General features: G+C 41.7%; 1 protein-coding gene across 1 annotated transcript in view; it reads left to right on the top strand.

The window, feature by feature from the left end:
- Positions 1 to 24023, top strand: part of ASXL3 (ASXL transcriptional regulator 3) — a 158465-nt gene that overhangs the window by 34395 nt on the left and 100047 nt on the right. Inside the window, exons 2-3 of the mRNA XM_073679219.1 lie at positions 17392 to 17474; positions 20113 to 20115. Coding sequence (XP_073535320.1) covers positions 17392 to 17474; positions 20113 to 20115 — 86 coding nt within the window. The remainder of the gene's footprint in view (positions 1 to 17391; positions 17475 to 20112; positions 20116 to 24023) is intronic.

Here is a 24023-nt window from a genome sequence, read left to right on the forward strand (position 1 = left end):
AGAAAATGCTGCTTTTTACCGTGGAAATGGTGTTCCTCAAGAGAAATCCATGCGTTTTTTTTTTTTTTTTAATGATTTGGCTATGTACACATAACATATTTTTCAGGTGGAAACTGCCTATCAATAAACATAAAAGGCATTTTCCCATCGGTTTTACTTACCAAAAAAAAAACAAAAAACTATTGGTTTATTCATTATTCGATGCAGTTAAAATATGTGTATATACAGTACAGACCAAAAGTTTGGACACACCTTCTCATTTAAAGATTTTTCGGTATTTTCATGACTATGAAAATTGTACATTCACACTGAAGGCATCAAAACTATGAATTAACACATGTGGAATTATATACTTAACAAAACAGTGTGAAACAACTGAAAATATGTCTTATATTCTAGGTTCTTCAAAGTAGCCACCTTTTTCTTTGATGACTGCTTTGCATACTCTTGGCATTCTCTTGATGAGCTTCAAGAGGTAGTCACCGGAAATGGTCTTCCAACAATCTTGAAGGAGTTCCCAGAGATGCTTAGCACTTGTTGGCCCTTTTGCCTTCACTCTGCGGTCCAGCTCACTCCAAACCATCTCGATTGGGTTCAGGTCTGGTGACTGTGGAGGCCAGGTCATCTGGCATAGCACCAGATCACTCTCCTTCTTGGTCAAATAGCCCTTACACAGCCTGGAGGTGTTTGGGGTCATTGTCCTGTTGAAAAATAAATGATGGTCCAACTAAAAGCAAACCGGATGGAATAGCATGCCGCTGCAAGATGCTGTGATAGCCATGCTGGTTCAGTATGCCTTCAATTTTGAATAAATCCCCAACAGTGTCAGCAGCAAAGCACCCCCACACCATCACGCCTCTTCCTCCATGCTTCACGGTGGGAACCAGGCATGTAGAGTCCATCCGTTCACCTTTTCTGCGTCGCACAAAGACACGGTGGTTGGAACCAAAGATCTCAAATTTGGACTCATCAGACCAAAGCACAGATTTCCACTGGTCTAATGTCCATTCCTTGTGTTCTTTAACCCAAACAAGTCTCTTCTGCTTGTTGCTTGTCCTTAGCAGCAGTTTCCTAGCAGCTATTTTACCATGAAGGCCTGCTGCACAAAGTCTTCTCTTAACAGTTGTTGTAGAGATGTGTCTGCTGCTAGAACTCTGTGTGGCATTGACCTGGTCTCTAATCTGAGCTGCTGTTAACCAGCGATTTCTGAGGCTGGTGACTCGGATAAACTTGTCCTCAGAAGCAGAGGTGACTCTTGGTCTTCCTTTCCTGGGGCGGTCCTCATAGTTACATAGTTTATAAGGCCGAAAAAAGACAAGCGTCCATCCAGTTCAGCCTATTTCTTGTGCACTGCAGCTATTCCGCAGCGTTGATCCAGGGGAACGCAAAAAAAAACAAAACAAACAAAAAAAAAAAAAAAAAAAACATGCGGTATAGGCCAATTGACATCATTGAGGAAAAAATTCACTTCCCGACACCAATCTGGATTAATTAACTATCACTAAGCATAAGATGTAATTTTATTGTTCTCAAGAAAGGCGTCCAGGCCTCTCTTGAACTCATTAAGTGAGTTGGACATCACCACTTCCTCTCCCAGAGAGTTCCAGAGTCTCACGGCTCTGACCGTAAAGAATCCCCTTCTATGCTGGTGCAGGAACCTCCTTTCCTCCAGACGCATAGTGTGCCCCCTCGTCTTTGTCACCATCCTTGGTATAAACAGGTCATGGGAGAGATCTCTGTACTGCCCCCTGATGTATTTATACATGTTTATGAGGTCTCCCCTAAGCCTTCTCTTTTCCAACGTAAATAGGCCTAATTTTGACAACCTCTCTGGGTATTCTAGTCCCTCCATTCCCTTTACCTTAGTCGCCCTCCTTTGTACCCTCTCTAGGGTGAGCCAGTTTCTTTGTAGCGCTTGATGGTTTTTGCAACTGCACTTGGGGACACTTTCAAAGTTTTCCCAATTTTTCGGACTGACTGACCTTCATTTCTTAAAGTAATGATGGCCACTCATTTTTCTTTACTTAGCTGCTTTTTTCTTGCCATAATACAAATTCTAACAGTCTATTCAGTAGGACTATCAGCTGTGTATCCACCAGACTTCTGCACAACACAACTGATGGTCCCAACCCCATTTATAAGGCAAGAAATCCCACTTATTAAACCTGACAGGGCACACCTGTGAAGTGAAAACCATTTCCGGTGACTACCTCTTGAAGCTCATCAAGAGAATGCCAAGAATGTGCAAAGCAGTCATCAAAGCAAAAGGTGGCTACTTTGAAGAACCTAGAATATAAGACATATTTTCAGTTGTTTCACACTTTTTTGTTAAGTATATAATTCCACATGTGTTAATTCATAGTTTTGATGCCTTCAGTGTGAATGTACAATTTTCATAGTCATGAAAATAATGAAAAATCTTTAAATGAGAAGGTGTGTCCAAACTTTTGGTCTGTACTGTATGTCACCGGAAAACCTGCGTAAAGACGACTTCACTAAAATCATGGGAAAAGCCGTCTGAAAAATGACTGGCAAAAAAACTCCAGCGTTTCACTGAGCATCTTCTGCTTGAAAAACTCATCAGTTTCTTGAGTTTAAAAGATGTTTTGTTCTCATAGCCAGATGGAAGCTTATTCAGAGTATTTTAAGCATTTTTGTTGTGTAGAATCTGCTACCAAATCGATTTAAAAAAAAAAAAAAAAAAACTGATGATGTATCCTTAGGCTTTGTTGCTGCTTTTTTTTTTTTGTTTGTTTTTTTTCTGCAGCTAAAACCTGCTCTCTTTGCAATGAAAATGCTGAGTTTAAAAGGCTTATTTTTCTGCATTTTTGACACTTTTTTGCATTGTTTTTGTGTTCGGATTACTTGTTCTTGGTCTACAGAACATGATTAATAAAGTTAAAAATTCCGCGAAAAACACTGCTGCGTTTTTTTCACTTTTATCATTGCTTTCTATGGGTGTAAAAAAAAAAAAACACAAAAAAACCCGCTGAAAGATTACCACTGAAAGAATTGATGTGACGCCACAGCCTGTCTAATTCATGAAGCGCTGTGGCATTCCCTCCCCAGTGATCTCACTCCCAGTTTGTGATTTCTAGTGTGGTATGCAGAGGCTCTTCATGAATCAGGAGCATCTGGCTCCAGCATGCCCCCTTATCATATTGGCGTGAACAATACCGGTCTTAATGAATAAGGCCTACAACTTTACACTATGTGCAAACATGGTCTTAAAGGGTTACCTGTCATCGGGTTTTCTCATGAGGTAAGGCCAGTACCTGTAAGCCCTCATATACAGTCCTGCTCATCGTTATTGGCACCTATGAAGTGTAAGTACGTAATGTGGAATATCTCATGAAAAAAATTAATCAAGTGACAGTTTTTTTTGTATAGAGACTCGTGTTAAATACAAAAGAACAAATGATAAACAACAAGTTAAAACAAAAGCCAATGGGAAGAAAAAACCTAAAGCTTGCTGTGACACTGTTATTGGTACCCTTTACATTAATTTAGTATGGAAACACATTTTGACTCGCCTGTGGTAAATCACAAGAGATTCACCTGTGATTAATTGTCGGTGCCCATGTGACATGAAATAGCCAATGAATGATGACTTCAGTGTTTTAAAAAGCCACATGGTAGGCCCTGTTCCTTTGTCTCAATGGTGTCGACAAAGGAGCTGTCTGAGGACATCAGAACAGCTATTAGCAAACACAAGACTTCCAAAGGGTATAAGACCATCTCCAAAGACCTTGGTATCCCAGTTTCAACAGTGCGCAATGTTATTAAGAAGTTTGCCAAGCATGGACACGTCAAGAACCTCCCTGGACGTGGGGGGGAGGGGGAGGGGAAAATTGACAAGAGATGTCTTTGAGGGTTCGTGCGAATGATGGAAAAAACAAAATAAATGGAAGAAACTTTCCATGAAAATGGAGCAATTATCATTGGAGTAATGTATATTTTTTTCAGTGAACTTCAACATTTTATAGTAACAGAAAAATGAAAGAGATTTCTAAAATCTTTCACATGTTGCAGTAGGAAAAGAAAACCTCTAAAAACCCACAAAAAAATGCATCAAAGCAGCATAATTTATTGCGGAATTACCACTGTAGTTGTGAGTATTTTTACGCTGAAAGAAATGCTACAAATATGTTTGTGTGTGTACGTATTCCGACTGAGGAGCTGCACCTGAGAATCATTGTGCTGTGTTGTGTCTTTTTTTTGCCTCATCTGTTGCTGATTAGCCTTTTTTAATCTCTTTTGTGAGAAAAAAAATGTAGTAAAAACCGTGGCTGTGGAGTCGGTAAGCCAAACCTCCGACTCCAATTTCCATGACTCCACGACTCCGACTCCCTCATACATGGCTCATGTTTAAGTGATAAATTTACTGCAGCACAGATTCATCTCCGCTAAAAGTCCAGATCCTTAGATCAGGAACAGGACAGACATTTATAGGACATTTCATAACTCTCCCAAATTCTTATGAAAAAATATTCCCCACAAACTGCATTGAACTACTGTACCAAATTTATTATATATTTTAGGAGTTGGAGTCAGTCCATTTTATACCGACTCCACCAAAATGGACTCGGGCTACGACCCCACAGCCCTGGTAAAAACACTGCAAAATAATTGACGTGCTGCATTTTTAAGAAAGCGAGAGATTTTAGATCTCTCATTCATTTGACCATATAATGTGTGGGGTTTTTTTTGTTTTTTTTTTCCCTGCTTTAAAAATAAGGATGTAAAAAAAATCCTCTGCAAACTTGCAACATATGAACAAGCCATAAGATTGTGGCAGTTCCCTTTTCCGGTCTTCAGTAGAATCAAGGGATGCCATATTTCCTTTATTTGCCAGATAGGGGTCCATGTGAGAGACTTGTAGTTACTACTAGAAACAGGGCTGGATTTTGATCCTAATTATATATCTGTGTTAAGGATTATGGCTGGTCCATAATCCTTATAGTAATAAAAGATGGTAAACAGTAGATTCCGCCCGGATACATTTTTACTGGAAGATAATGGGAGCAGTTCGCAGAGCAGTGATGAATGTGACCTGGATCTGCCACTGACGACATTGCTAAGAAATGGCTGGAGCTGTGCGTTTAGGGTATTTGTTTGGAAGGCTCAGTTGTATGTCTTTAGGACACTGTCACTGGGGATAAATATTTCTAGCGGAGCGATCGCAACCGTATAGGCATGTTTGTCTCAGATTGTTAATGCCACAGTATAATGTTGACAGTGCTTCCTCGCTCCTGCGTACCTACTGCCAACGTCTGCCCTATAGAATAATGAATGAGTTCTCAACTTTAAATGATTCATCCTAAGCATCTGTACATGCATCAGTGTTTTATAATCATACAGGAAGAGATTCTATGAATGTACTTAAAGAAGTTGTCTACTACTTTGACATTGATTCACTCAATGTAGGATTGGCCTGGGTTCCGCACGCGGCACCCCTGCCGATCCGATCAGCTGTTATCGGTGCCGGCGGCCGGAAGTCCTTACCTGCGGTGCCTGGTTCTCAAGTTGTAGTGGCCGCCGCTTGTTAACTCCACATCCGCCTCCCATTCAATTGTTGTGAAGACGGATGTGCAGTTACAAGCGGCGGCCACCGGCACGGACAACAGCTGATCGGCGGGGGTGCTGCGTGCGGGACCCCGGCCAATCAAAAATTGATACCCTATCCTATGGATAGGGCATTAATGTCGAAGTAGTGGACAACCCCTTTAATGCACTCAATTATTGCCTTCAGTATGGAGCAGGAGAACAAAAAATGCTGTTTTTAAGAAATCTGAAATAAATTTTCTACTATGACAGCTAATTGTTACTTTATGGTCATTTAAGGCTCTTCAGTGATATTTATGTGGGTCCAAAGACTATTGTTAGTTGGCAGTCCACTCTTATGTAAATGGTGGTGGATGTGCTGCCAAGGATATGCCAATTGTATGGGAACAATTGTTGCTATGGATCATTTAATTGTTACTTTGATCGTTTGCACCCCATGCAGTTTGCACCTGTAGATGACTATTGCATATAAATGGAAGTGTAACGAGTGCAGAACGTTATGCTAAATCGATTGACACTCGTTACTGGCAAAGTAACATCCCGTGTGGTACGTGTGGCATTCCTTTTTTTTTTTTTTTTTTTTTTTTTTTTTTTTTTTCATGGTCCCCAAACGTACCCATTATAATCGATGCATCCGGAACGACCTGCAGCATAAAACTGTCCCACTAGCTAACCCCTTCAGTGAACACCGGTACAAACAACGTTTTGTTTTTTTTTGCCCCCTTTTTTATCATACTGCCGAACAAAAAGTGGAATAAAATGCCATCAAAAAGACTAATGTAAAAAAAAAATGGTACCGCTGAATACGTCATCTTGTCCTACAAAAAACAAGCCTCCATACAGCTCCATCAGCAGAAAAATAAAGTTAGCTTTTCAGAATATAGCGGTGTCGAGATCTCAATCTGAGCATGCGCCATTTTCCCGGGGTCCACCGCATAGGACGGTATGTAAGGTGCAGGGCTAAGCCACCGAACATCTTCCAGCAGAATTTGGCAGACAGCGTGGGGCCCGTAGCCACCTCCTGCTTCCGAACACCCCGTCCTGCCTCCGCCAGCAGCAACCCTGTGACCCCTCTTTACCCACGCCCCCCCCCCCCCCCCCCCCAGGTCTATTTTTTTTCTTCCTATTTTCCTTCCCAAATTTTGGGGTGCGTCTTATAAACCAGTGCGTTTTATAATCCGCAAAATACGCTAAATGAGGTATCGCTGTAATCGTACTGACCCGAAGAATAACTCTGCCTTATCAATTTTACCACACGCTGGACGGCATAAAAAAAACAAATAATTCCTGAATTGCTGGTTTCTGTTCCTTCTGCCTCCCAAAACTTTGAATAGAAAGCAATTTAAAAAAAAGTTGTGCCCGAAAATGGTACCAATAAAAAAACAACTCGTCCCACATAAAAGCAAGCCCTCCCATGAAGCTGTTGGCCAAAATATGGAAAAAATTATAGCTCTCAAAATATGGTGATTCAAAAACTTGTTTTTGCAATAAAAAGCGTCTTTTAGTGTGTGTGTGTGTGTGACACACATAAAAAAAGCTATTTAAAGCTGTAATCGCACCAACCCGAAGAATAAAGTCCATCTAATCTCTTATACTGCACGAGAAACTGCATAAAAAATAAATCAAATCAACAGCAGGTAAAGAATTTTGTTTTATTTTTTCATTCTGCCTCTCAAAGATCGCAGTAAGGTTCGGCTCACATCTATCCTCCGCGCTAAGCGCTTACACCAGGGTTTTCCATGTAAATCTCTGAAATACGTGATTCAGACGGAACCCCCGGCGGAAGGTTCCCAGTAATGAGGCAGATGGAGGCACTTTAGACAGTCTGGACTGTGATCTGGTGGTGTCCTGTATTTTTAGGCGTGCATAAAAGTGCAGTCCTCCACATATTGTGCACTTCTGAATAGGACACCACTGAACAGAGGCCAGATTTAGTCCAGAGTAAGTCTCACAGCAGGGGCCTGGTCGCTGCTAAGTGTCAAACGTAGCGAGATCGCTACTGAGGTCGCTGTTGCGTCACAAAACTTGTGACTCAGCAGCGATCTCGCTAGCGATCTCGCTTAGTGTGAAGGGGCCTTAACTCTGCTGCCTCATCTCATTATAGTGAATGGATCCCTCGGGGGGTTTCATCTGAATCACTTCACTCGGAGATTTAGATGGAAACCCTGATGCAAGTGCTCAGCATAGAGTCCAGGATAAATGTGATCCAAAATGTTCCCAATAAAAATTTCAACTCCATCCGCAAAAAAGCAAGTCCCCACTCAGGTCCGCCATCTGTTATTGGAAATATAGGGGGCTTCCACGTTACTGGTATCACAAAGGCTCTGGAAAAGTGAAAATAAACTATTCTAGGAAATTCTGTGCTCCAGGAGGCAAATAGTGCTCTGTCCCTCCCGAGTCTCGTCGTGTGGCTAAGCAGTACTGTACAGCCACATATGGGGTTTTTCTACATTCAGCAGAAATTGTGGGACACATTTTGGTGCCATTTGTACCTATTTCCCCATATGAAAATGTAAAATCTGGGGCTAAAACAAAATATTGGTGGAAAAAGTGTAATTATTTTTTTTCACTGCCCAATGGTATAAAATTCTTTAACACACCTGTAGTGTCAATGTGATCACTGCACCCCGAGATTAACTCATTTTACAAAACTAAACCTCTCGAAGTCACTTTATAAGGGGTTTCTGCTGTTCTTGCACCTCAGGGGCTTTGCCAGTGTGACATGGCACCGTCAAAATAGTCCAGCAAAATCTGAACTCCAATATGATGCTTCTTCTCTTCTGAGCTTTGCACTGTGCCTTTAAAAGTAGTTTTTAACCACATCTAGGATATTGGTGTACCAGCTATCTTTCTGAAAATTAAAACATTTGGGGCTAAAAAAAAAAAAAAAAAAGTTATTTTCACAAATCAACGTTTTAGAATTCTGTAAAGCACCTGTGGGTTTAATATGCTCACCACATGTCTAGTTTCTAAAATGGGGTCACTTGTGGGGGGTTTCTACTGTTTAGGCACATCATTGGCTCTCCAAATGCAATATGGTGTCCGCTCTCGATTCCAGCAAATTTTACGTTCAAAAAGTCAAACGGTTCTCCTTTCCTTCCGAACCCTGCCGTGAGCCCAAACAGTACTTTTCCGACACATATTGGGTATCTGTGTACTCAGGAGAAATTGCAAAACAAATTGTATGGTGCATTTTCTCCTGTTACCCTGGTGAAAATAAAAGTTTTGGGCTAAAGTAACATATTTGTGAAAAAAAGTAAAAATGTTAGTTTTTTTCCCTTCCATATTCCATTATTTCCTGCGACGCACCTGAAGGGTTAATAAACTTCTTTAATGTGGTTTTGAGGGGTGCAGTTTTTCAAATGGTGTCAGTGTTGGGTAATTTCTGTCATATAGGGGCCCCAAGTCACTTCAAATGTGATGTGGTGCCTAAAAAAAAAAAAAAAAAGTAAAATTTGTTGGAAAAATGAGAAATCACAGGTCAACTTTTACCCCAATGGCGGTAGGCCACGCCACTGCTATGGGGCCTGTGAGCTGATGGGGCCCGGTGTCAGCTACCACAACGGGCCACCCCCTCTGACCGTCAGCACCATCACAGAAGGATGAGGGTGGAGGGCTGAAGGCGTCTGCTGATGATCCCACCGCCATCATTGCTCACGCTGATAGCCGGAGCTATGGTGAGTATTGTATTGATTTTTTTAAATCCGTGACTGGTGGTCATAATAGAGTATGGGGGTGCATTATACTATATATGGAGCATCATGGGTGGGTGCATTATACTATATATGGAGCATCATGGGGGTGGGTGGTGTGCATTATACTATATATGGAGCACCATGAGGGGTGGTACATAATACTGCTGTATGGAGCACCATGGGGGGGGGGTACATTATACTGCTGCATGAAGCACCATGGGGGGGTGCATTATATTACAGGGGCGCATTATACTATATGAAAGGCTGTGTGGGGCCGTTATAATGTGGTGGCCATTATACTGTATGCAAGCAATTATACAGTGTGAAGGTTTGTGTGGGGGCTATTATACTGCATGAAGGGCTTTGTGGGGGTCAGAGTAGGGGAATCATACTATGTTGGGGTCACCATACTTTGCCTTGGGAGTTGAGTTGGTAAAATAGGGTCATTATACTGTGCATGTGGAAGAATTCAGCATGGGGTATCATACTGTTTGGGGGGCACTTTTGTTGGCATCATACTTTATGGGGGCAGTGAAAGAGGAATCTAGGACTTCCAACAGGAGGAAAATTACCGTATTTTTCAGACTATAAGACAAACCGGACCATAAGACGCACCTAGGTTTTAGAGGAGGAAAATAGGAAAAAAAATGTAAGCAAAAAATGTGGTCATGATGCCCTGTTATGGGGGCGAGGTCTGCTGCTGACACTGTTTATAGGGGTAATGAACCCCAATTCTATACGAATATCCCCCATCCTGGTATGTGTATGTGTGTGTATATATATATATATATATATATATATATATATATATATATATATATATATATATATATATATATATATATATTATTGCTCAAAATAAAGGGAACTCTCAAATAACACATCATAGATCTGAATGAATGAAATATTCTCAGTGAATACTTTGTTCTGTACAAAGTTGAATGTGCGGACAACAAAATCACACAAAAATCATTAATGGAAATCAAATTTATTAACCAATGGAGGCCTGGATTTGGAGTGCCCCCCAAAATTAAAGTGGAAAAACACACTACAGGCTGATCCAACTTTGATGTAATGTCCTTAAAACAAGTCAAAATGAGGCTCAGTATTGTGTGTAGCTTCCACGTGCCTGTATGACCTCCCTACAACGCCTGGGCATGCTCCTGATGAGGTTGCGGATGGTCTCCTGTGGGATCTCCTCCCTTGGACTAAAGCATCCGCCAACTCCTGGACAGTCTATGGTGCAACGTGCCGTTGGTGGATGGAGCGAGACATGATGTCCAAGATGTGCTCAATCGGATTTAGGTCTGGGGAACGGGCGGGCCAGTCCATAGCTCCAATGCCTTCATCTTGCAGGAACTGCTGACACACTCCAGCCACATGAGGTCTGGCATTGTCCTGCATCAGGAGGAGCCCAGGGCCAACCGCACCACCATATGGTCTCACAAGGGGTCTCACTGAGTATCTTATCTCAGTACCTAATGGCAGTCAGGCTACCTCTGGTGAGCGCATGGAAGGCTGTGCGGCCCTCCAAAGAAATGCCACCCCACACCATTACTGACCCACTGCCAAACCGGTCATGCTGAAGGATGTTGCAGGCAGCAGATTGCTCTCCATGGCGTCTCCAGACTCTGTCACGTCTGTCACATGTGCTCAGTGTGAACCTGCTTTCATCTGTGAAGAGCACAGAGAGCCAGTGGCGACTTTGCCAATCCTGGTGTTCTGTGGCAAATGCCAAGCGTCCTGCACGGTGTAGGGCTGTGAGCGCAACCCCCATCTGTGGACGTCAGGACCTCATGGAGTTGGTTTCTAACCGTTTGTGCAGACACATGCACATTTGTGGCCTGCTGGAGGTCATTTTGCAGGGCTCTGGCAGTGCTCCTCCTTGCAAAAAGGCGGAGGTAGCGGTCCTGCTGCTGGCTTGTTGCCCTCCTACGGCCCCCTCCACGTCTCCTGGTGTACTGGCCTGTCTCCTGGTAGCACCTCCAGCCTCTTGACACTACGCTGACAGACACAGCAAACCTTCTTGTCACAGCTCGCATTGATGTACCATCCTGGATGAGCTGCACTACCTGAGCAACTCCTGTGGGTTGTAGAGTCCGTCTTATGCTACCAAGAGTGTAAAAGCACAACCAACATTCAAAAGTGACCAAAACATCAGCCAGAAAGCATTGGTACGGAGATGTGGTCTGTGGTCCCTACCTGCAGAACCACTCCTTTATTGAGGGTCTTAATAATTGCCAATGATTTCCATCTATTGTCTATTCCATTTGCACAACAGCATGTGAAATTGATTGTCAATCAGTGTTGCTTCCTAAGTGGACAGTTTGATTTCACAGAAGTTTGATTTACTTGGAGTTATATTCTGTTTAAGTGTTCCCTTTATTTTTTTGAGCAGTGTGTATGTATGTATGTATGTATGTATGTATATATTTATATATTAGCATGGCCCCCCTCATCCCTATCTTGGTATGCATGGCTCCCCATCACTGCGCACATGAAAAAAATAAAATATAAAGGCTTTTACTCACCTCTCCTCTGCTCCAGTGCTGCAACCTGTTCTGCTGCCAGCAGCAGCTGATCTCAGCCTGTAAGCGGCGCATGACGTCACTGCCATGCGCCCTCACAAGCTGAGGTGAGCTGCCGGGATATTCACTCCTCTCCATGCCGGCACTATGGCGTGGGGAGGAGTGAATATTCATTTTCTTTAATAGCACGCAGTGTCAGCCGCAGTGTCTCAGCAATCACGTGTACCCTCTCCCCATGGGAGTGAATAGGAGTGACTATTCATGCTTTTTAATAGCGGGCACACAGGATCGCCGAGCCGCTGCAGGAGCCGGTGGCTGCGACTGACACTACGCGCTATTAAAGAAAATTAATATTCACTCCTCTTTACTCCCATGGGCGTGGGAAAGGAGTAAATATACATTTTTCTTTAGCAGCTGGCACACGTGATGGCAGCAAGCTACTGCCTGTGTCCCGCTCCTCCTCCACCGCAACACCACCATCCACTGCCGGAAAGTATTATTTGGACTAGAATATGCACCCCCCACTTTCCTCCCAAATTTTGGAGGAAAAAAGTTTGTCTTAGTACCTTATTTTTTGGACTATATGTAAAAGCTGGAAGTTTTGTGAGATGTGCTCTTCTGTGAGCCCCGACAATTTTTATTTAATTTTTATTTATTTATTTATTTATTTATTTTGAAGGGGGCCCAATTAGAACTTCTGCTATGAGGCCCCATGATTTCTATGTATGTCCCTTTTTTAACCCTTCTAACTTTCTAACAAACAAAATTGTTTCAGAAATTGTGCTGATGTAAAGTAGACATGTGGGAAATGTTGTTTATTATCTTTTTGTGTGACATAACTCTCTGGTTTAAGGGCATAAAAATTAAAAGTTTAAAAATTTTCACAAACGTATAGCGTTCCAAAGTTATTTACCTCAAAGTGACACTGGTCGGAATTGTAAAATTACAACCAGCCTAAAACTGCCCTGTGACAGGTGTGACTGGGACACATCTACTCCACTTTTGTACAGCTAATTTCTGTCATTGGACATTATTTGTATTAACTAAATACAAAGTGACGGAATAAGAGAAATCTAAATCAAATCAATGTTAGATGTGACCACCATTTTGCCTTTAAGGCTATGGGCCCATGTAGCAGATTTGATGCAGAGCGTTTTTGCCTCTCTGGCTGAAAAAAACGCATGCAGATTTACATGCGTTTTTTCTGCCAGAGAGAAGCTTTTTTTCAAGCAGTTTTCCAAGCGATTTTGAGCATCACTTGGAAAAGTGCTTGACAAGTTGGTCACACAATATAAATCCATGCAACCGGCATGGATTTATAATGTGTGAACAACTGATGCTTTAAATGCAGCATCTATAGTAAAAAAAAAAAAAGAGAATCAAAACTTTAATAAAAAAAAAACCTGTATACTCACCTCCGGTCTCTTCCCGGCGGTGATCCTGTGATCCTCTATCATTGGCGTCCCGCAGTGTACTGTCAGGACCTGCGGTGACTTCATTTAGTCAGCTGATGGTTACGCGACCATCAGGTGACTAAATGACGTCACCTCAGGTCCTGACAGTACACTGCGGGACGCCAAGGAGAGAGAACGTGGCCAGGAGCAGACCGGGGGCCGCCTGAGAGGTGAATATACAGGTTTTGTTTATTTTTAACTTTTTTATTTCTTTTTTTTCACCGCGTGGTAGCCGGGATGAAGAGGAGTTGTAGTCTCCTCTTCATCCCGGGTACCACACGCACCGCGATTACTCTGCAAATTTGCGGCCATTTAATTTAATTTAAACGCAGCAAATCCACATATACCTGCGGGTTTGCTGCGTTTCAATGTTCCTCAATGGCCGCGAATTTGCAGCGTAATCGCGGTAGAAATGGTCATGCTGCGTTTTGCAATGCGAATTCGGCGCGCAAATTAACACATCCTGTGCACAGCACATCCGAATTCTCATTGCTTTGCATGGCAGACTGTTTTACAAGCGTTTTCGCAGCCGTAAAAACGCTACAAAAACGCACTTAACCTTAAACAACATCACTACTTCCAAGTACACTTGGGCACAGTTTTAAAGGAACATCTTGGAGAATTAATCACCAGATCTTTTAATATAATATATATTTTTTTATTCCCCGTAGAGGACTTAAATTAGCGATCGACTGTTCACTTATAATATATTGTGCAATACCACAGAATTGCAGTATAGTAACAATCACGGTCTCCTATGACCACTGGCAACAGGCTGATCTCCACTTGTGTACTGTCACAACAGGTTCAGGACCCTTCAGAAGGCCCCTGGCTGCCATGGATGGCATGCCTTTGGCTCCACACGATTGAGCCACGGGGGGATTGGGCGGGAATGTGCTCGTAGCTTGGCACACCCCCATAGCTTGCATGCTGGAAATACCGCTGTCAGAGATGGACAGCGCAGGTAGACCGCAGCTCTGCTTGCTGCATTGAGTCAGACAATGGCTGTGTAATACAGCCATTATCTGCTGGGAATGATGCAGACTGAGTTTGCATCAAAAACTTGGACCTGACATTGGACATAACAGTGCGTCCAATGTTAGGAAGGGGTTAAAGGGATTGCAATCATGAATGTATTACTTTAAAGCAGGGCTGTGGAGTCTGTAAGCCAAACCTCCGACTCCTCAATTTCCATGACACCGACTCCAACTCCATGACTCCTTCATACATGGCTCATGTTTAAGTGATAAATTTACTGTAGTTAAAATGGTAACATCAGGCTTTTAATCATTATTATGATACAATAATCAAGCTATTTAGATCGAACATAAAATATATTTATTGGAATACAACTTTAGAATAAAAAAACTTTTGCATATTTACAATTTATTATACACTATGCAGTAAGTGGGGAAAAAAAACAGTTTTCAACAAAAACGTATTGAATATCATTTGTGCAGTCTATGGATTTGTTCTGAGAAATAGTATCGCCTCCATCAGATCCTCCTTCAAAGATTACCTCAAATCTGACCTAATTATTTTAAGGCTAGAGAACAACCTCTCTACACTAACTTGGGTTTGTGGCAAAGCAGTAACCACATGGGCAACATCTCTAACAATTTCAGGGTATAAAGGATATTGCCTTGTGCAAAGTCAGTTTTGATGAACGATTGAACTCTTCTACTTCTTTGAGAGCAAGTGGAAAATTTTGTACTTCAATAACTGCCCTTTTCCAGCATGTCTCTTCAAGATGGAATCAATTTTAGGGATTCTGGCAGCAATAGCCAATTTCCTCACTTTGCTAATGAGAGTTGCAGCATGTCCCTCTTGCAGACTATCTCTTATTGCCAGCTGCAACGTGTGCACAACACAGCGCATGTGATGAATAGGAAAGAGGTGTGAAGCAGCTTTAACAAGATCATCTAATTGTAAAGAATCATTTTGCTGTTCTGTAGTAATATTTGTTTGTTTCTCCGTTCTGGGAACAAGAGTATGGCCTTCCATCTCCAACATACTGAATCTGAAATGTCCTTCTAGCTGCTGTTCACCTTCATTATTTTCATTCATCAGTTTAATTGTACTTATCACGTTTGAAGCATTATCGGTTATAATAACAAGAACCTGTTCTTTTTTGTTCTTAATCCTGCTTTCCTGTTCACTCCAGCAGTTCTGAGATGAGTGCTGGCATTCCTTCCCTGTGTGTTTGTTTCCAAATTCTTATGAAAAGATATTCCACACAAACTGCATTCTACTACTGTACCCAATTTATTATATATTTTAGGAGTTGGAGTCGGTCCATTTTATTCCGACTCCACCAAAATGGACTATCCGACTCCAACTCCACAGCCCTGCTTTAAAGCACTGCAGTGTTTCAGCGTAGACCTAGTTTAAAAAAACATCCGGGGACCATCAGTGTTGGCTGACTAGTCCAGTGTGGTTCCTGGCCGGCTTCTCCCCGCCTCACTCCAGTTGATGTCCGCATAGGGAGAGATATGTCAATCTACTAGAGCAGGGAAACCAGACAGCCGGGGACCAAACCTAACTAGTCAGCCAAGACCTACAGTCCCTGGCCAGCTATAATCTGCTGCATTTCATAGTAAACCTAGTTTGAAAAGTCGGACGAGAGTTGCACAAAACTTGTTAGTTGAGAAGTATAGTCCCCTCCCCAGCTGATTGACAGGTCTCTCTGTACCCTTGATGCTGGATAGGGCTGCTCTCTACAGAATCAGCCTCCTTCCCTTTCTGGCAGTTAGGCCACGGCCCCACTATCAGTATTCGGTCACTGTTTTTTCTCAGGAATGGGAGCCAAAACCAGGTGAGGAACGGAGAAAAAGTATAATAGAAACAAGTCACCAATTCTGCATTTATCACCCACTCCTGGTTTTGGTTCCCACGAAAAAAATACTGATCCAATACTGATAGTGGGACCGTGGCCTTAATAGCTCAGTTATCTTTTATTTTTCTAGCAAAATGAGCGTTCCAGCTCTGCTGCCACACTACTGCAGACAGTCTGCAGTGAACAGAGGATTAATATGCAGGGAACTGGCTGTGGGATGATTACTGAGCATGGGACCCGAACACCCGTCAGTCAACCGGTGGGGTGGGGAAAAGCCGGTCATGGACCATACCAGATTAGAGTTTCACAGTAAAACATAACTTTTTGCAATCACACATTCAGATTTATGCGGACTGTCGATCCGGCAGTGTGAATCTAATGACTGGTTCCCTTGAGACATTATATTCATAGTATAGATAATATCAACAATATTTGCCATTTACATGTTGTTAATGATCCAGTGATGATTTATATTTAGTTACACAATATGGCGCCACTGAAAAATATGCTGGAAAAATAATAAATGGCTAAGAATATAAGCTGCCGGAAGGGGAAGGAGACTGATTTTTGCAGAGATTTGTCCCCAACCAGGAGGATTCATTAGCAGCAGAACCAAGAGTAAAGAATAGAATTTTAAAAAAAAATGGTAACTTAATGAACAACCCTTCACGAATTTTTTTATAAAATGAATGAATAAACCAACTTTTTTTTGTAGCATTTTTTGCACACCTGCCTAAAACGTTTGCACTGTGCTGCATATTGGTCCAAACTGTAATTTGTTTATGAAGGAGACAGCTGATTAATGTGTTGTGGATATGTTAACTTTAAGGAAGTCGTCCATTACTTGGACAGCCCCATACTAAATGCCTGAGTCCGAGTAAACTAAAAAAAGCCAATACTCACTGGCGCTGTTTCAGCGATGGTTCCACCAGGTCATCAATATTCCGCTGCACATCGGTAACCTGCCAGCGCGGACGTCTGCTCCGACAAAATAGTAAAGAATGCAGCTGCTGATTGCCTGCAGCGCTCTTGTGACATAAAATGGGGGAGACCTGTTGCCGATATCGCTGGAACGTCTCCTTTTATTTTACTTGTACTCAAACATTTAAGGTGGAATTGTCCAAGTAGTGGACAGCGCCTTTAACACGTTCTCCATTTTATTGATTGCACCTTATAGGGATTTTAGGAAAAGATACTAAATATCTAAAATAATTATTATTTTTTTATTATATAGGAGTTTAAAAGTTTCTTATTATGAGATGACAATTTATAACTAGAATAACAAAATGCAAATTGTTTTTATATCTTTTTAGGCTCTAGAAAAGCATCCAAATTCACCCATGACTGCAAAACAAATCTTGGAAGTCATCCAGAAAGAAGGGTTAAAAGAAACCAGGTATGTACCGCATCTTTATTTGGTGTTTCAGATTAGGTGGGTTAAGCGAATCTTGTGCGACGCCATAGTGAGCAGAATATTATCAGAACAGACAATTTGGGTGTCTGCCATGGACATCAGGACGCTGCGCTGTTCTCGGCGATGTGCAGCACATCAGAAGACTGTTTGTACAACTGCACATGTTGCTTGTTCTTGTGGGCTCATGTTACACGCTTACAGGAAATTATCATATTGTGTTATTAATGGTAGCTGGATGGCAAGCATGGCTAAAATATATAACACATGGGAAAGCAAGCTACAAGGTAAGCTGCTGCACTTCTGTGGGAGAAGAGAAATGAGGAAGCTTTAAACTTACAGAAGATACTTTTGTGAAAATTTTATATCTATCTATCTATCCATCCATCTTTTTTTCCTTTTCATCAGAAATTTTAATACTGCTGGCTCGGGCTAGGAGGAGAGGGTGTGAGGCTGCCACGGGTCCTGGGCTTTCAGAAAATCTCAGCAGAGTCCCCGTGCTTTACTTTGCTTTCACTGCACTGGACCTCGGGAAAATGGCATCACAATGAAAACAATGGGACATGCGGGGACTCCACTGACGTTTTCTGAAAGCCCGAGGTCCTCCGCTGCCTCACACCCCCTCCTCCCAGCCCGGGCCCTGCAGCATTGCCCCACTCCTGCCGCCAGCTTCCTGCAGCGACCCTGCCTCCTGTGACCCTGCACCACTGCAGCCGTTCCACCGGTTAGCTACCGTAAAAGCTGACTATAAGACACATCCCATATTAAAAGGAATTTTTTTTTTTTTTTTTTTTTAATCTTCCTCCCCAAAATTGAAGGTGCGTCTTATAGTCCACAAAATGCGGTTAATTAATCCGATCAGTAAACTGTAATAACAAAAAAAAAAAATCAAAACTCCAGAATCACTTTTTTTTGCCTCCGCAACATTTCAATTAAAATGCAATCAAAGCATTGTATCTACCCAAAAATGGTATCGTTAAAAACTTCAGCTCTGGGCGCAAAATGTAAGTCCTCACCCAATGCAAGATCCTGAAAAATGAAAACAGTACGGGTCTCCGAAAATGGCAACATAAGTGAAATTTTTTTCTTACTTATTTCAGAATTATTATTTTTTTATTACTTAAAAAATTAAAGAAAAAACAGCCTACACATTTTTGGTATCTGTGTACTTGTAATGACCTTGAGAACCATATTACCACGTCAGTTTTGCCATATAGTGAACATGGTAAATAAAAAACAAAACAAAAAACAATTGTGGAATTGCACTTTTTTTGCAATTTCACCGCACTTGGAATGTTTTTTTTCCCGTTTTCCAGTACACGATATGATAAAATGGATGGTGTCATTCAAAAGTACAAGTCGTCCCGCAAAAAAAAACAAGCATTAAGACCATATTGTGGAAATGTAAAAAAAATAAAAAAGTTAGGGCTCAGGGAAGAAGGGGAGGAAAAAACAAAAGTGCAAAACCTGTGACTCCGGAGCTGCTGGGAAACTTATCCTCCCATAGTAATATTTGTGCTTACACATTTCTCCTCTCCCTTTATTCATTTGTGCTTAGCCTATTAGTTGGACCAAAGAAAATCCATGTTCCCACAGTGCGTTTTTGGTGCATTTTTTTATTTTGCGTATTTTTGCTGTGCCAAAAACACAGGGTCTTAGCCCATGTGCCCACGTAGCGTTTTTACAGCTGCGAAAACTCTTGTAAAACAGTCTGCCATACAAAGCAATGTGAATTCGGATGTGCTGTGCACATGATGCTCTAATTTGCACGCCGATTCGCATTGTGTTGCAAAACGCAGCATGACCATTTCCACCGCGATTACGCTGCAAATTTGCGGCCATTGAGGAACATTGAAACTAAACTTTCAATTAAATTCAATGGCCTCGAATTTTCAGCGTAATCGCGGTGCGTGTGGTACCCGGGATGAAGAGGAGACTACAACTCCTCTTCATCCCGGCTACCACGCGGTGAAAAAAAGAAATAAAAAAGTTAAAAATAAGCAAAACCTGTATATTCACCTCTCCGGTCTCCTCCAGTCTGCTCCCGGCCACGTCCTCTTTCCTTGGCGTCCTGTGGTGTACTGTCAGGACCTGCGGTGACGTCATTTAGTCACCTGATGGTCACGCGACCGCTGAGAGAGGATCACAGGATCGCCGCCGGGAGCAGACTGGAGGAGATCGGAGAGGTGAGTATACAGGTTTTTTTTTTTTTTTTTTTATACTATAGATGCTGCATTTAAAGCATCAGTTGTTCACACATTATAAATCCGTGCCGGTTGCATGGATTTATATTGTGTGACCTACTTGTCAAGCACTTTTCCAAGTGATGCTCAAAATCGCTTGGAAAAACTGCTTGAAAAAACGCATGCGAAAACGCTGAAAAAACGCTTCTCTCTGGCAGAAAAAAACGCATGTAAATCTGCCTGCGTTTTTTTTCTGCCAGAGAGAGGCAAAAATGCTCTGCATCAAATCTGCTACGTGGGCACATAGCCTTACAGTTCCCGCAAAGTGGATGGGACTTAGAGAAATCTCATGACCACAGTGCTTTTTTTTTTTTTCTCTTCTGACCTGTGGTCAATTTACCCAAGTAGGTCAATATAGTTTTGTGAAAGCCAAATACCAGGAAGTGTAAAAAACAAAGCCGCATTATTTACAGCTTGACACACCAAAAAGAGCTAAAAACTGCAGTGATAAAAGCGCATGTTAAAAAAACGCATACAAAAATGCAATGAAAAAAAAACTAAGGTTAATTCATTTTACTTATGGGTGCAGAAATTCTGCAACATCAAAAGCTTATCGTGTTAATGTAGCCTTGGGTGGGAAAACGGACTGAAAAAACGTTAATAAAAAATAAATGATGCACTGTTGTACCCATTGCCAGTCCCTTGGGTGTTCTAATGAATCTACTATGCCTCAAATCTGCTTCTTATTTCTCTGAAGCAATCCTGTAGTTCAAAATAAAAATGTCATTGCATAGATAAAATACCTGTTTTTTTTTTTGTTTTTTTTTTTAATTTAACCTTTTTTGTCCTGGTTCCTCTGATTCCATGTCCCCTATTCTTTCCATCTTCTGAGACTACTCTGTGCACCATGTACTTTGAAGTCTCAGATGGTCCTCCCTTGTAACGACAGGCTGAGAGCAGCGGGAAGGGCCCAAAGCATAGTGTCCATAGTGTAGCCTTGCTCTTTAACATCTACAGTGCTGCTGTCAATCACTGACATCAGCATTTAATTGGTTAAGTAAGTGCTGGGCACAGCAGTCTTTTTTTGTAGCTCAGTGCCACATAACTAGATTGCAGTTCACCAGCGGTGCTGACCTGGCAGCCGACATCCTGCAGAAGGCCCTTGTCACCTCCATGTTTGTACTGTATTAATTTAACAATTTTCTGCAGTGCTACATATTGTGTATTAAAAAAAAAATTCTAAAAGTTCAAATTGCCCTCATTTTCCTATTCGCAAAAAAATAAAATAATATTGTATATTTAGTATTGCTGGATCCACAGATACGATCTTTCAAAATACAAATGATTTAGCCCATAAATGGATTTACAGATGTCAGAATTGCGATTTCTTCGGCTGCACGGATCACCGTGCTGCTAATGACTCCTGCTATTAACTTGCAACACGGTAGGAAGGGGTTAAATGCGGTACAGCTTAAATACTAGTTAATCATTTTGAGAATACACAATCTTCTGGTTTGTCTTTTAGGAACATGGATGAAATAATGTACGTTCTTCCCACAGCCCTGCCCCCACAATTCTCCAAAGACATGTTTAGAGAGTTTACAAGCTCTAGAATCAGCAGCGGAGGTCCCTGGGGGGGGATAATGTAAAATTAGTAGCATATTGGTAATGATGGATAATGTGCTGTAAACTCCGGCTGTGCAGCGATTTTTCTTATGTATCTGTACTATTGAACACAACTCCTCCTCCTATTAAATGCAACTCTTCATCTGCTGTCAGCCGGGGATGTGAGAATACGCCAGAAAGTGCAGCATAGCCGAGGTTAGTCATGAAATGCAATGTTCCACATCCCATTGTTCATAATACACAGAATGCCGGGCTGAGTGGTGAGCTCTGCCGCTGAAGGTAAAGCCTCGTTTAGATGTGACTATAATAGTTAACAAGACTTTGTTAGAACGCTCATTCAGTGATTATCGGCTTGTCATAGAATGGTAGAGTTGGAAGGGACCTCCTGGGTCATCTGGTCCAACCCCCTGCTCAAAGCAGGAGTCACTAAATAATCCCAGACAGATATCTGTCCAGCCTCTGTTTGAAGACTTCCATTGAAGGAGAACTCGCCACCTCTCGTGGCAGCCTATTCCACTCACTGATCACCCTAACTGTCAAAAAGTTTTTTCTAATATCTAATCTGCGTCTCCTCCCATTCAGTTTCATCCCATTGCTTCTAGTCTTTCCTTGTGCAAATGAGAATAAAGATGATCCTTCTACAATGTGACAGCCCTTGAGATATTTGTAGACAGCTATTAAGTCTCCTCTCAGTCTTCTTTTTTGTAAGCTAAACATTCCCAAATCCTGTAACCGTTCCTCATAGGACATGGTTTGCAGACCGGTCACCATTCTGGTCGCTTTCTCTGAACTTGCTCCAGTTTGTCGATGTCTTTTTTAAAATGTGGTGCCCAAAACTGGACGCAGTATTCCAGATGAGGTCTGACCAAAGAGGAGTAAAGACCGATAATGACTTCACGTCATCTAGACTGTATGCTTCTGTTAATACATCCCAGAATTGTATTTGCCTTTTTTGCTGCTGCATCACACCGCTGACTCATGTTCAGTCTATGATCTATTGTGTAAACATGCAGGCGACCGCCCGACAAACTTGTTCATCATGTGATTGGATCATTTAATGTCATCGTTCTCGGCAGCACATCAATCTATGCAAGTAGGAGACGTGCTGCCAATATCGGTGATATTCTGAGTGCACAGAAAGGATTGTATGAACTATCGTTCTGTGCGCTTAGAATTCCAGTCGGCTATGTATGCTGCCCTTTAAACGGGCCAGCGATCAGCTGGTGTAATGTGACTTTAGTTACTTTTACCTTCATGGTTTATTCTCAATACAACAAATATTTCTAGTTATTAAATCTGCGTGAATGAGGAAGAGTCAGTCTATTAGTGATGCCCTAAGGGGAAACCAAACACATCTCATCTCAAACAGCGAATGATGAGCCTGATCCCACGATGCTCCGCCGAGCTGATATCTGCTGTCTATCCAAACCTATGTTAACCCCTTGTTCAATATATACATTTCCGATTTGCACATAGAACTCAATCGGTCTGAAATGCTAAATAAGCTTCCGTTGGCACGTACATGTCAGTATTGCTTTACGTTATGCAGTTTTAAAGGTATGTGTAAATGTTCAGTATTTGCAGCAGATTTTTATACTGGAAATACTGAAGTATTGGCAGGGGAAAAGTGTATGGTTTACAAAAATTTTTTTTTTTTTTTTTTAAACCTCACTCATTTAAATGTGTGACAAGCTCTGCAAAAACGCTGAACGAATTGACCTGCTGCTTATTTGAAACTGATTGAAATGCGCAAAGGAATAAATAAGTAGCAGGAGATTTCAGAAATCTCATTCCCTTTGCTGTTTTAGTTAAACACTGTTTTGTTTTTTTGTGGCAATGCAATATGTGAACATACCCAAAGTGTAACTTTCTGACTTTCTGACCTCTTCTGTTAGATAATCAGATATTGTGTGGTATATATTGTTTTGTTGGTGAAACTACAATTAAATTGGTGACCTATCCATAGATTACTGGGTGCAGCAGTTATGATAGTCAGTTTTCTCTGCTGCAGATCTAGCAGAGCTGAATTGTTGAGCTGTGTATATCCTCCGCTCACACCACAGCTCTCTGTGTACATTGTATAGCAATAGAGAGCTGCTAATTAGTGCTGGGGGTGTGGTTGGACTAGGAGACATGGGGCAGCTTATCCTGTAGTTATAATCTCCTGCTGATAAAACACTGATTGTGTTGAAACAGCAAAACACAGCCAAGTAAGTGACACATCACTGTAATCAGGGTCTCTGCAAATGTGAGAATGATAAGATATGATTGGTCTTTGAAGATCATCAATTAACAATAGTATTACATGTATGATGTGTACAAATTGTGGTACAGATGTGTCTACACTAGAGATGAGCGAGTTAACCCTTTCGCCGAGTACGCTCGGGCCGAGCTCCGAGTATTTATAGCTGCTCGGTGATATGTTTGAATCACTCCCGTGTGCATGATTTGCGACTGTTTGACAGCTTTAGTACATGTGAGGAATGTCTATTTCTTACACATTCCTCACATGTATTAAAGTTGTCAAACAGTTGCAAATCATGCACACGGGAGCGATTCAAACATATCACCGAGCAGCTGTAAATACTCGGAGCTCGGCCGGAGCATACTCGGCGAAAGGGTTAATAGAACATACTCGCTCAACACTAGTCTACACACATTGAAGTCTGAAAATGTTCAGAACTAGTAAATATCTTATTGATTTAATAAAAAATTGAAACTAACT

The sequence above is a fragment of the Phyllobates terribilis genome, unplaced genomic scaffold (genome assembly GCF_046119375.1).
Source record: "Phyllobates terribilis strain yellow unplaced genomic scaffold, ASM4611937v1 Scaffold_4__5_contigs__length_816908805, whole genome shotgun sequence".
In the NCBI taxonomy this organism is placed as follows: Eukaryota; Metazoa; Chordata; class Amphibia; order Anura; family Dendrobatidae; genus Phyllobates; species Phyllobates terribilis.